Raw genomic sequence first — 13,971 nt, 5'->3', positions numbered from 1 at the left:
TTATATGTATACATTTTAAATTATTATTCAAGGTTAGACTAAACACAAATCTAAACTGTACCTCTACATGTGTTATTGATGCTGATGGTGAGATTTGAGTTTGTTACAGTGAATCCATCCAAACATGAGCAATTGTAACTTCCTATTTCATTTGTACAGTTGGAATGTGGACCACATACAGACGGACTGAACTCACATTCATCTATATCTAGAGTGGAAAAAACAAAACAAATTTAATATATAACATACAGATATAAATACCAAAAACATGAAAGACATCTGTATTCTATACAAGGTTAACAAGAACTGAGAAAGAATTGTGAAAGAATCCTGGCTTCTGTATGTCTAAAACACTTGCATAACTCCTGCGTGATGAAAACAATAACATGCACTGAGATGAAAATAGTTCCCTTACGAGAACGTTCTCTCGTACTGCGTTGCAAACGCTCTGGGAAAACTCCTTTTCTCGAGAATATTGAAGCCTTTATTTTAAAACGCATTGCAACTGCACAGCGAGAGCATCATAGCCCGCGAAGCGAGCTGATTGGCTGTGCTGCGGCAACTGCATAAACCTATGGCGAGTGAGCAGGAGCACGCAATCCAATAGGAGCGCTTGGCGCCCTGCCAGACTCGAGCGCGCCAATTTGGACGCGTCAGGAGAGTATAAATTCAGAGAAAACTCACCATATGACAGATCTATTCTCCTTCAGCTCTGAGACTCACCTCGTCGCTGACTTCTCTGGATTCAGAAACCTCTCTCGCCGTCGAAAAGCACCGCCGAACAGCTTCAGCGCCTTGGCAGGCCTCGCCCAGCTGAACGTTTCCCTGCGGCATCTGGCGAATATCCTTTATAAACGCTTCCATTTCTAAAAGAGCAGAGCGCGTTGTTGCAAATGCGCTCCCCTGTGTCTTACAGACACCCTGTGCGTTGTTTGTCTCGGCCTTTTAGTCCCGCCGAGGCTGGACCAACGCCGAGGCAGCGCTCACTAAAGGCGGCTGCCTTTCCTGTGACAGTATTCTGTCGCAATGCTCCTATCCAGACTCGCTCTCGCTACGTCAGAGAGCGAGCCCGCCCACCTTCCGTCTTCGGCTCCCCTCGAGCCCCGAAGGAAGAAGCGGCACGAGCAGAGGACCCACGAGCGCGGTGATCTAGCGCGTGCACACCGGGTCCCTCCCCGCATGCCTCGCCCACACCAGTATCTGAACGAAACCGACACCTGAGCGAACTTTTACGCCGAGCTTCTCCGCGTCATTTCTCGCGCTGGGTCTTTCTGCATGACCTAGAACGGACACTGAGTGAGTTTCATATCTGTGTCACTCATCGGCGAAAGGCGGAAATAGAGTGTTTTAGTCCCGCCGAGGCAGGACCAACCTCCATTTCTCGCACATTTCTATTTTGTAGGTTACATGCCCACTAAAAAGTGCGCACCCCCACACACAGGCACTGTTCCCACAGTTTCAATATTCCCCTGACTCAGGCTGGAAGTTTAATAAATGTAGCGCGTGTGCCTACTGTGATGTATGCACCCCTAGACACAAACACTGTTTCCACAGTCTCAATTTTTTCCCCAGTCGGTTCGGGCCCCCGAGTCTGGGCGTTCCACCGTCAGATATGATCTTACGCGCTGTTATCCAAATTTCAGTAAGGAGCACAACAGCTCATGTCCTCCGCACCGAAGTTTCATGTCTGCTGGCGAAAGGGGCTATCGAGTTAGTTCCCAAGTCTCAAAGCGAGTCTGGGTTTTACAGCCGTTATTTTCTCGTTCCGAAGAAAGACGACGGCTTGAGGCCCATTTTAGATCTTTTTTTAGATCTCAGACATCTGAACAAGGCCTTCATGAGACGGCCAATCAGAATGCTTACAACCAATGACACATCCTAGCGCAATTTGGCCAGGAGACTGGTTCTTCTCAGTGGATCTAAAAGACGTGTACTTTCACATCCAAGTGAACCCCCACCACAGGCCATTCTTGAGATTCGCCTTCGAGGGGCAGACATATCAGTACACAGTCCTAATAATTTGGACTGGCGCTAACGCCTCGTACTTTCACGAAATGCATGGATGCGGCTCTCTCTCCCCTAAGACAACAGGGAATGCGCATTCTGAACTACGTCGACGACTGGCTCATACTGACTCAGTCAGAGGCGGAGTCCCATACTCACAAAGCCTGGCTCCTCAGCCATCTGGAATGTCTAGGGCTCAGGGTAAATCTTGCCAAGAGTATACTGTCCCCCAGCCAACATATCACGTTCCTGGGAACGGTTTTCGACTCCGTACTTATGAGAGCATGGCCCACAACGGTCCGGGCTCTGTCAATTCAGCAGCTCGCCGCGTCGTTCAAAGAGGGCACCTATGTACCCCTCCGAACGTTTCAGAGGATCTTGGGCCTTATGGCTTCAGCATCATCAATCCTCCAACTAGGCCTACTGCGTATGCGTCCTCTTCAGCTATGGCTAGCACCTCAAGTACCATCCCATGCATGGCGCTCGGGCCTTATGAATATCAGGGTGGATCAGCGCTGTATCAAAGCCCCTGGAAAAACACCGGCTGGTACCAGCAGGGTGTGAGTATGGGCTTGGTCTCAGAGAGGAGGGTCATTTCAACAGATGCTTCCAACTCCGGTTGGGGAGCCCTGTATGAGGGCAGAGCAACGCCTTCACATCAACTGCCTCGAGATGAGAGCGGTTTTTCTAGCCCTAAAAACCTTCCTCCCATATCTGGTGGGACACCATGTCTTGGTCCGCACGGACAACATGTCAGTGGTATCTTACATAAATCGCCAGGGCGGCCTCAGGTCCCCAAACCTGTTAGCCATAGCCACACAGCTACTTCTATGGGCTCAAACAAACCTGCACTCGCTCAGGGCAGCTCAAGTGCCAGGCACGATGAATGTAGGAGCAGACATGCTTTCTCAGGGCAATGTTCCCCCAGAAGAATGGTCACTCCATCCCCAGACGGTTCTCCTGTTATGGGAGGTCTTCGGCAAGGCAGAGGTAGATCTCTTCGCCTCACAAGACAACTGTCACTGCCCAATCTTTTTCTCGAAGAGCAGGGATGCGCTGGCTCACGAGTGGCCCAGCCTCCCCCTCTATGCGTTTCCCCCGGTCTCGATGCTCCCTCAGGTCATCGAACGGATCAGGAACACGAATTGTGCAGTACTCTTTGTAGCCCCCCTCTGGCGAACTCAGACTTGGTTCCCAGAGTTAATGCAGCTGTCAGTGATAGCTCCGTGGCCAATCCAGCTAAGGAGCGACCTCCTTGCGCAGGCGAACAGGACTATCTGGCACCCCCGTCCCGACTTGTGGGCCCTCCATGTGTGGCCACTCAACGGGTACCCCAGGACCTTCCGGAAGGCATCCTGAATACTATTATGGAGGCTAGAGCCCCTTCTACGAGGCGCTTCTACCAATTTAAATGGTCAGCGTTCTCCAGCTGGTGTTTAGCTCGGGACCTCGACCCACACATTTGCGAAGTACCAACGGTGCTTTCCTTTCTCCCGGAGCTGCTGGACACGGGATGCTCCCCCTCCATGCTCAAAGTGTATGTGGCAGCTATCGCAGCCTTCCATGTCCAGGTGGATGGCTCTTCCTTAGGCAGAGCGACCTTGTAGTTCACTTCCTTAAAGGAGCCAGAAGGCTTAACCCGCCTCAACCACCTTCAGTGCCGGCTTGGGACCTTTCTCTGGTTCTACGGGCTCTTAAAGGACCCCCTTTTCGAGCCACTTCAGTCGGCTGATTTAAGACCTCTCTCTCTTAAAACCGCTCTGCTGTTAGCACTGGCGTCAGTTAAGAGAGTAGGCGACTTACAAGCGCTCTCCACGAGCCCTTCCTGTCTTGAGTTTGGACCTAACGACTCTAAAGTCTTCCTTAGGCCAAGACACGGATATGTACCTAAGGTGCTCTCAACACCGTTCAGAGCCCAGGTTATTTCTCTATCAGCCCTCCCAGTCTCGGGAGAAGATAGTGATGCTCTCACGCTCTGCCCCGTCAGAGCTCTGAGAATATATTTGGAGCGTTCGGCCTCTTTCAGACAGTCGGAACAGCTCTTCGTCTGTTTCGGAGGCCGCACCAAAGGGTTACCGGCCACGAAACTCACGCTATCTAGATGGATAGTGGATGCTATTGCTCTAGCGTACACCTCTCTGGGCCTTTCGTGTCCCATAGGTTTAAGAGCTCACTCCACAAGAGGCATGGCTTCCTCTTGGGCATGGTCCAGTGGAGTCCCTATCGAAGACATTTGTGCGGCGGCCGGCTGGTCCGCTCCGTCCACATTTGTAAGGTTTTATAATCTTGAGGTCCCTGCTCTGCAGGCACGAGTTCTCTCCATCTAGGCCCTGGCTCTATGACCCAGGCCAGTGTATAACTCAGACACTTGCTGTGACTTCACTGTTTACGTGGGAATGATATTCTAGGTCCCTGGCTCTTTTGACCCAGCCCTATGCATATTCTGAGTGGCCTTTGCGCTTCACTACATGTTTACATATCATCTTAGACCTGACATTCTGGTCTGTGATATTCAGACTGCTCTGTTACAGTCCCGGGGCTCCCTGGATTCTCAGAATGGTCAGAGGCAAATAGCACAGCGTTTTAAATTGGGTTCCTACAGTGTTTACAACGCAGTACGAGAGAACGTTCTCGTAAGGGAACGTACTAGGTTACTTACATAACCTCGGTTCCCTTAGAGATAAGGGAACGAGTACTGCATTGCCTTGCCGTGCTATTCGCCCATATCGGGTGCTTCGCTTCAGTCAAATAGACCTGTCATATGGCGAGTTTTCTCCGAATTTACTCTCCTGATGCATTTAAATTGGCGCTCGAGTCTGGCAGGGCGCCAAGCGCTGCTACTCATTCCCTTATCTCTAAGGGAACCGAGGTTACGTAAGTAACCTAGTACGTTATTGGGGAAATGTGGGGAACTCTGAGTGTTTTTGTAAATCTTCAAACAACACACCTCCACAATAAAACATTCATAGTAGCAACATCTCAGATTTGTGTTTTAGAATACATAGACATTGGCAATGTTACTGTTAACACTTCATTTGTAAAAAAGAGAAACAAAACAATAATAATAAAAAAGTTATTAGCCTCACAGCACTCATTTTCTTTGTCATGAATTTATTAGAACTAAGTGCTTCAGCTGTCAATCATACCTTTGCATGGGTTACTGCTGTTTATAGGGAGATTTGGGTCGGTTACATTATATCCACTCTTGCACGAGCAATTGTGACTCCCAACAGTGTTGTTGCAGATTGAGTTTGGACCACAGACCTCTGATCTCTCAACACATTCATCCACATCTTTATTAAGGAAGTTATAGGATAAAGAACAGTTTGGGTCAGTTTAATCTCATTCCTTGTCATCTTTACAATACACTGCTTAATTTACAAAATTCTATGTAAATATTATGTATACATTTTAAATTATTATTCAAGGTTAGACTAAACACAAATCTAAACTGTACCTCTACATGTGTTATTGATGCTGATGGTGAGATTTGAGTTTGTTACAGTGAATCCATCCAAACATGAGCAATTGTAACTTCCTATTTCATTTGTGCAGTTGGAATCTGGACCACATACAGACGGACTGAACCGACATTCATCTATATCTAGAGTGGAAAAAACAAAACAAATGTATTGTATAACACACAGATATAAATACCTAAAACATGAAAGACATCTGTATCTATACAATGTTAACAAGAACTGAGAAAGAACTGTGAAAGAATTCTGGCTTCTGTATGTCTAAAACACTTGCATAACTCATTCTTGATGAAAATAATAACATACACTGAGATGAAAATAGTTATTGGGGAAATGTGGGGAACTCTGAGTGTTTTTGTAAATCTTCACACAACACACCTCCACAATAAAGCATTCATAGTTTTAAGCAACATCTCAGATTTGTGTTTTAGAATACATAGACATTGGCAATGTTACTGTTAACACTTCATTTGTAAAAAAGAGAAACAAAACAATAATAATAAAAAAAGTTATTAGCCTCACAGTACTCATTTTCTTTGTCATGAACTTAGAACTAAGTGCTTCAGCTGTCAATCATACCTTTGCATGGGTTACTGCTGTTTATAGGGAGGTTTGGGTCTGTTACATTATATCCACTCTTGCACGAGCAATTGTGACTCCCAACAGTGTTGTTGCAGATTGAGTTTGGACCGCAGACCTCTGATCTCTCAACACATTCATCCACATCTTTATTAAAAGGAAGTTATGGGATAAAGAACAGTTTTGGTCAGTTTAAGCTCATTCCTTGTCATCTTTACAATACACTGCTTAATTTACAAAATTCTATGTAAATATTATATGTATACATTTTAAATTATTTTTCAAGGTTAGACTAAACACAAATCTAAACTGTACCTCTACATGTGTTATTGATGCTGATGGTGAGATTTGAGTTTGTTACAGTGAATCCATCCAAACATGAGCAATTGTAACTTCCTATTTCATTTGTGCAGTTGGAATGTGGACCACATACAGACGGACTGAACCGACATTCATCTATATCTAGAGTGGAAAAAACAAAACAAATGTATTGTATAACACACAGAAATAAATACCTAAAACATGAAAGACATCTGTATCTATACAGTGTTAAGAAGAACTGAGAAAGAATTGTAAAAGAATTCTGTCTTCTGTATGTCTAAAACACTTGCATAACTCCTGCGTTATGAAAACAATAACATGCACTGAGATGAAAATAATTATTGGGGAAATGTGGGGAACTCTGAGTGTTTTTGTGAATCTTCACACAACACACCTCCACAATAAAACATTCACAGTTTTAAGCAACATCTCAGATTTTGTTTTAGAATACATAGACATTGGCAATGTTACTGTTAACACACATTAACACATTAGCCTCCCAGTACATGAATTTATTAGCACTAAGTGCTTCATCTGTCAATCATACCTTTGCATGGGTTACTGCTGTTTATAGGGAGGTTTGGGTCTGTTACATTATATCCACTTTTGCACGAGCAATTGTGACTCCCAACAGTGTTGTTGCAGATTGAGTTTGGACCACAGACCTCTGATCTCTCAAAGCATTCATCCACATCTATATTAAAAGAAAATTGCAGGCAAAAAAAAACAACAGTTTCCTCTTTAGGTCACTCATTAATTGCCTAACCTTACAATCTAATATTCCATTTAAAATATTTTATCTAAAGTAGGAAACATAAAAAAATCATAATGTTACTATTAAAAACATATTTGATATTTATTTTAGTAATATTGATTGGACTAATGGTGCACAAAAACATCTAGGGCCTTATTTTAACGATCTGAAATGCAAGTATCAAGCGCGAAACGCAAGTAACTTTGTGGGCGGGTCTTGGGCGCTGTTGCTATTATACCGGCGGGATAAATGACTCTTGCGCCCGATGCAAATCTAAAATGGGTTGGTCTGAAGTAGCTACATTACTCATAGGTATGGTTTGGGCGTAACGTGAAATAAACCAATCAAAGCGACATCTCGCATTCCCTTTAAGAGCAGGCGTGCTTGTTCCATGGTGGATTGCTATTATAACGACGGATTTGCCAGACATACGCCAGAAGCGGTTCACAGCCGAGGAGACCGATGTTCTCGTCAGGGCCGTAAAAAAGACAGAGAAGTGACATTGGGGATGGGAGAAACACACCCAAATTAGCTTCGGTTAAACATGCGTATAATAATGTGGGTAAATGTGTAAGCTAGATTTATGCCTATTTTTTCACATCTTCATGGACACAACAATGATTTCCCTCGTGTGTTAATATTTTTCCTTGTAATAATGTATGGTTTTCTAAAAATGAGAACTGCTGCGTCTGTGTGTAGATGAGATAAGCAAAGTGCATGCGCATTTTGCACACGCTACATTGATTATGGCCAAGCATGCGCCCTTAAAATAGCATCTGAATAACATGCGCAACGCGCCACTGACTTTATACTAGGTTTTTCCTGGTCAGTGGCGGAATTGTTTTCTAAACCTGCAAAGTGGCACCAGGGAACGTTTGCGCTGGAACACGCCTCCTCTTTGCGCTGAATCGCCCCCGGGAGCACATGTTCATTTGCTAATTTACCGACGTGCGTCTGTGGAGGGAAAAGTCTGCTGTGCGCGGGTGCAAAATAGGAATGATACATGCGTCGGTGTACAAAGTCAATTGCGCTGGGTGCAAGATAGGGCCCAAGAAGAGTGTACGCATGAAAGACCAAATACTGTAGATTAACGTGCTTCTACATTTGTCTCCGATACGGTAGGGAATTCAATTAAGGCGAGACACGGCAGGCAAAAACATCGATTTTTCATGCAGTGGTCAGTTTTGAGATTTTGGCCGAGTTTACTCCTTCAATATGTATTCTTTCAAGCTGCTATAAAGAAAACGCTGAAAATATACATTACGATGTTTATTTTATTACATTTTGTTTACTTGCGGCAGTAAGTTTCTCCCGAATTTACCAGGAAGTTAGTATTCCAACGCGACATGCCGAGCTCCGTCTGTTCACTGAAGTCTGTCATGTCCGGGATCGTTGTAAAGCTCTGAGTCTCCCGCACAACGCTATGTAAACCAAATATGGGCATTTCCTTTCTATCAGTAACCAATCGTGAATGTCCAAAGGGGGATTTAAAGCTAACGACGAAATCTCATTTAGAACTATTAAATCTTTAACTGCCATTTTCGCAAAATTATTTTTTTGCGTTTTTTGTCATTCTCCAGTAGAAACATCTCAGCCTATGTAGCACCTGTGTACACCAAACTTTCCAGTTATACACTTAGCAGTATTCTGAAGATCTGTTCAGAGGGATTTGTTAATAAATCATTACTGGCCTGATTTATGTGACATTTTAATTAAAAAAAAAATGGTGAAAATCGATATTTTAAGGCTATGGACAGTATATTTTGATTTCCTAGTTAATGAAAGCATATATCCTGAAATCCCTCTGAACATCTTTTTCCATCTTGTGTGTAATCAAAATGAAAAAATAATTTTGCTTCTGGCTTTATCATATTTTCAGATATATCTACTGAAAAAATATGCAAAATTGCACATATTTAATGAGATAATACCTAATTTGCATAATTAAACATACAAATTTCAAAAACTTGTAAAACATTTTTTTTATGAACTTGTGTAAGTAATGAACTGAGGAAGTTTCATGGTGATATCTATTATTTTAAAATTTTACCCTATTCACCTGTAGTGTCTCGCCTTAAATGAGGAGGATTTTAACAGTGGCAAGATGACTGACAGGCCAGTTTACGGTGACAGGATGCAACAGCGAGCAACCATTAAAAAGATGCAATTGTATGACGTGATAGTAAGTCTCAACAGAGCCGTCGCATAGACTGTGTGAACTGTGCAACCGCACAGGGCCTCGCGCCAATAGGGGGCCTCGCAATCCTGCTGTGTTTTTTTTTACCACTTTTTAAAACATCTCGCGGCACGAATGTAACAATTCTACAAATAAATAAAACATATCCAGTTAACTGGCAGAGCATTCATTTCGTTCGTTTTTTTTTAAATTAAGAGAAGATCTAGCGCTGAAATGTGTTTTTTAAATCAAGTGATCAAAGTGCTCGTTGCCGCTGCGATCAGTGGCGCGGATACAGTGTTTTCTCGTGTGGCTTAATTGCGCACACGCCGCACTGTCTTCATTTGGACGCGTGCTTCAATCCGTTGTGGATACTCTAACATAATGCACACAAATGTGTCCCTGCTTGATATACAACCACTGATTAACATAATCGGTTTTGATGAGAAAAAAAAAAACTAATGTTATACGAGAAAAATAAAACCATACGAGAGCGGATTCGAACCCAGAACCTCTGACACGCTTGGCGAAAGTTCTACCACTGGACCATTAAGATACACGTTGAGTTAAATATGCGGATTCTCGATGAAATTCTCGAGCTGACTTGATGTAAAGCCACTGGTTGCACAGTTGATTTTTTTCCCCTCTGAAATAAATAGCAAAAAGTCATAGCTGAGACTATGTGCATGATTATGCTGTATTATTCTACTTGATAAAAACGTATTGCAGCAAGATTATGCATGCAAAAGAATTAGAACAGCTACGTCTGTGTGACAGTAATTCATGCGCAATTGAGCATACACATCAAAGAGCAGGGCGTCGCATTTCATGTTCGCACAGGGCCTCGCACCCCACCAGCGACGGCACTGAGTCTCAAAGCTTGTCTACTCTTTTTCTACACACTCAAAAGTATGTACTTTTTCTTCAGAAACAAGTACATACTTTTAGGGCGTAGTATAAGTAGGCGAATTGGGTTGATGTTGTTTTGTTACTGCTGTTTGGCGAGTTTTATGTTTCTGTTCATGTTCAAGTTAAATCAAGCTCAAGTCATTGTTTATTTTGTTCAAGTTTCGTTAATAAAAGATGCAGATGGGTTCTCAATTCAACTGGATTTCCGTGACAATGGAATACAAAGATCTGAAAATGGAATTTACCTCTACATGTGTTATTGATGCTGATGGAAAGACTTGAATTTGTTGCAGTGAATCCATCCACACATGAGCAATTGTAACCTCCAATAACATTTGTACAGTTGGAATCTGGACCACATACAGATAAACTGTCCAGACATTCATTTATATCTATGAAAAAAACAAAAAACAAACATTAAAGTGACAATTGAAAACAGTTTTCTTTAACACAAACACAAAGACATGAAAAACATTTATCATCTCATGGCATGCATCTGTCTATATAAAAGGAAAATATAAATCAAGAAGGCAGAACTTGGAATATTTACAGCACAAAAGGCCAGAGCAAATGGAAACTTATCTCCCAAAGAATAAATGCTGGATACAATTTTTATTTAAGCACTAAACAAATAAGTCCAAACTGCATGTGCACAAATAAATAAATAAATAAAATAAAATAAAATAAATTATCACAGAGGCTTGAGTATGTATAATGTTTTTTTAGGAGAATTATTATTTTTTCCCCTAAAATAAAATATAAACAAACAATGATTATTGACATACTTGATAAAGACATATTTGAAATTATGTAGCAATCGAAATATGACATCGTTTTGAACAGTTTCCAATAAACAATACCTCGAAAACCATGAGAGAGAATATGACAGAGCAAACTCACCGATGCATGGGTTACTTTTGGTAATCGCCTTATTCCCATCTGAGACGTTATATCCTTCCCAACAAAAGCATGAGAAGCTTCCATTGTAATTGTAACAGTGAGAGTATGGCCCACACACTGATACTGAGTCAAGACATTCATAAATATCTGAAAAAATAATTGGTACAGGGAAAGGTTTCATGTGACGGAAGATTTAGGCGCTGCAAATATTAGCTGTTCAGAGCTTCAGCTGTCAATCATACCTTTGCATATGTTATTGCTGTTTATAGGGAGGTTTGGGTCTGTTACATTATATCCACTCATACACGAGCAATTGTGACTCCCAACAGTGTTGTTGCAGATTGAGTTTGGACCACAGACCTCTGATCTCTCAACACATTCATTCACATCTTTAGGAAACGAAAATATGAGAAAATAACTATTTGTGTCACTCATTCATATGTAAATATTAAATCATTCTTTGAGTTCCTATCTTAACAATCTAATGCCACATTTACAAAATTATCTCTAAAAATGAATCACCAAAATGTTATGGTGTTGTATGATGCATAGGTGTTTCAAGTGGCTGTTACTATAAAGTGTATTTCAGCATGACTGAACACTGTATTGACCAATAAGAAGTCAAGACTAGAACTACCCGTTTAATACAGACAGTTATTTGCAGTGGTGGACGAAGTACACATACCATGTACTTGAGTTAAAGTAAAGATACTCTTTACTTGCAATCGAAATTTTTTTATGGCTAATGTCCTATTATAATTTTTGTCACAAGACTCTTGTTTAACTCAGTCTACGTGAAGACTCTAATGTCACTCTTGGCACATCAATCTATTAATAAAATGACATTAATTAGTCTATATATATATATATATATATATATATATTTGAATTGAATACATTTTTGTGTGTTTAGTTTTGGACGGAAGGGGACTGTTCTCATAAGGTATAATACATTTACAGTTACTGTATATATTTTTCACGAGCATCTATGGTCATAATTATAAACATCCTAATGTTATGATACATTCACATAAACCTGCACAATGCCATTAAATATATATATATATATATATATATATATATATATATATATATATATATATATACACACACACACACACACACATACATATATAAACACCAAAACGTATTAATGCAGTGTTTCTGCTACTCCCCAGAAAAAAATGCTATTATATGCAAGTAATTTTAGTGTCAACGTAATAAGCAATGTCCATTATGCGTAAATATTTACCGATAATTGCTGCAATAATAGCTGCTGCTCTCTGCCCCGCTTAAAATCATTGGCAACGCGATTTGTTTGGAATTATTGAGAGCTACACGAATCACGTGACTGCGCGGTGGCGAGATCACAGTAGGCTTGTTCGACTTGAACCGGCGCTGCACACTGCACAGACCAATCGGTGAATGACATTAAAATACCGCGAGAGCGATTAGAGAGTAGACAGCGATTTCGCTCTTTACTTTGATGTCATAAACTGATCGGTCTGTGCAGCGCCGGTTCAAGTCGACCTCTTATATATACAACCTCAGTATATACAACCTCTTATATACTGTCTATGGTCGCAACTCTCATATTTAACGGCTCTGGTTCGCGCTTAGTAGATACCGCCAAGGCAAGTTCAAAACAAAGCGCGCACGTTGTAGGCTACTGTGATTGGTGGCTTGTTTGACCAGTTAAGTTTTTATCCACTCATAAATAAAAAGGAACGACTGATTTTGAAAATGTAGTAGAGTAAAAAGTAAGATATTTGACTTTGAAATGTAGTGGAGTTAAAGTAAAAGTCTTCCCAAATTTAAATACTTCAGTAAAGTACAGATACGCAAAAAAGCTACTTAAGTACAGTAACGAATTACATTTACTTCGTTACTGTCCACCACTGGTTATTTGTCACATTTGGTTTTGGTTAAAGTTTATGTTTTCATGTCTTTTATCTTGTAATTCTCACTGTCATGCTTCCTGTTTGTCATGTGCTTCCCTTGTCATTGTGTCAGGTTCTGATTGGTTGTTCTGGTCATGTGTCCTGTGTCCCCACTGGTTCATTTTTTTTATTGTTCTCAGGTGTTCCTTGTAAGTCATTAGTCTCTCTGTATAAATAACCCTCATGTTCTCATTGTTCCCTATCTAGCTTAGATGCTGTTTTGTTACTGCTCTTTGTCCAAGTCCATGTCATTGTTTATTTTGTTCAAGTTTTGTTAATAAAAGATGCACATGGGTTCTCAATTCAACTTGCCTTCAGTGGACTTCTGTGACATTAGATCTGAAAATGGAATTTACCTCTACATGTGTTATTGATGCTGATAGAAAGACTTGAATTTGTTGCAGTGAATCCATCCACACATGAGCAATTGTAACCTCCAATAACATTTGTACAGTTGGAATCTGGACCACATACAGATAAACTGTCCAGACATTCATTTATATCTATGAAAAAAAAACATTAAAGTGACAATTGAAAACAGAATAATTCACAAAGAGGTTTGAGTATGCATCTTTTATTTACGGAAAATTAAAAATATATATAAACAAACAATGATTATTGACATACTTGATAAAAGACATATTTGAAATTATGTAGCAATCTTAAGATTACATATTTTTGAGCAGTTTCCAATAAAAAATACCTCAAAAACCATGACAGAGAATATGACAGAGCAAACTTACCGATGCATGGGTTACTTTTGGTAATTGCCTTATTCCCATCTGAGACGTTATATCCTTCCCAACAAAAGCATGAGAAGCTTCCGTTGTAATTGTAACAGTGAGAGTTCGGCCCACACACTGATACTGAGTCAAGACATTCATAAATATCTGAAACAATAATTGGTAA

The 13,971-nt window shown here is 41.1% G+C and overlaps 1 protein-coding gene across 1 annotated transcript in view; it reads right to left on the bottom strand.

The window, feature by feature from the left end:
- LOC311304714 (uncharacterized protein) overlaps positions 1-13,971 on the bottom strand; it is a 39,490-nt gene that overhangs the window by 24,748 nt on the left and 771 nt on the right. The window contains exons 2-12 of the mRNA XM_084431904.1: positions 13,806-13,952; positions 13,419-13,565; positions 11,365-11,511; positions 11,123-11,269; positions 10,468-10,614; positions 6,931-7,077; positions 6,378-6,524; positions 6,063-6,209; positions 5,462-5,608; positions 5,151-5,297; positions 62-208 (exon numbers count right to left, since the gene is read on the bottom strand). Of these exons, the coding sequence (XP_084288030.1) occupies positions 62-208; positions 5,151-5,297; positions 5,462-5,608; positions 6,063-6,209; positions 6,378-6,524; positions 6,931-7,077; positions 10,468-10,614; positions 11,123-11,269; positions 11,365-11,511; positions 13,419-13,565; positions 13,806-13,952 (1,617 nt within the window). The remainder of the gene's footprint in view (positions 1-61; positions 209-5,150; positions 5,298-5,461; positions 5,609-6,062; positions 6,210-6,377; positions 6,525-6,930; positions 7,078-10,467; positions 10,615-11,122; positions 11,270-11,364; positions 11,512-13,418; positions 13,566-13,805; positions 13,953-13,971) is intronic.

The sequence above is a fragment of the Rutilus rutilus genome (assembly GCF_951802725.1).
Source record: "Rutilus rutilus genome assembly, chromosome: 15".
NCBI lineage: Eukaryota > Metazoa > Chordata > Actinopteri > Cypriniformes > Leuciscidae > Rutilus > Rutilus rutilus.
Note: the sequence above shows the minus strand (reverse complement) of the source record. Positions and strands in the feature narration are given on the sequence as shown.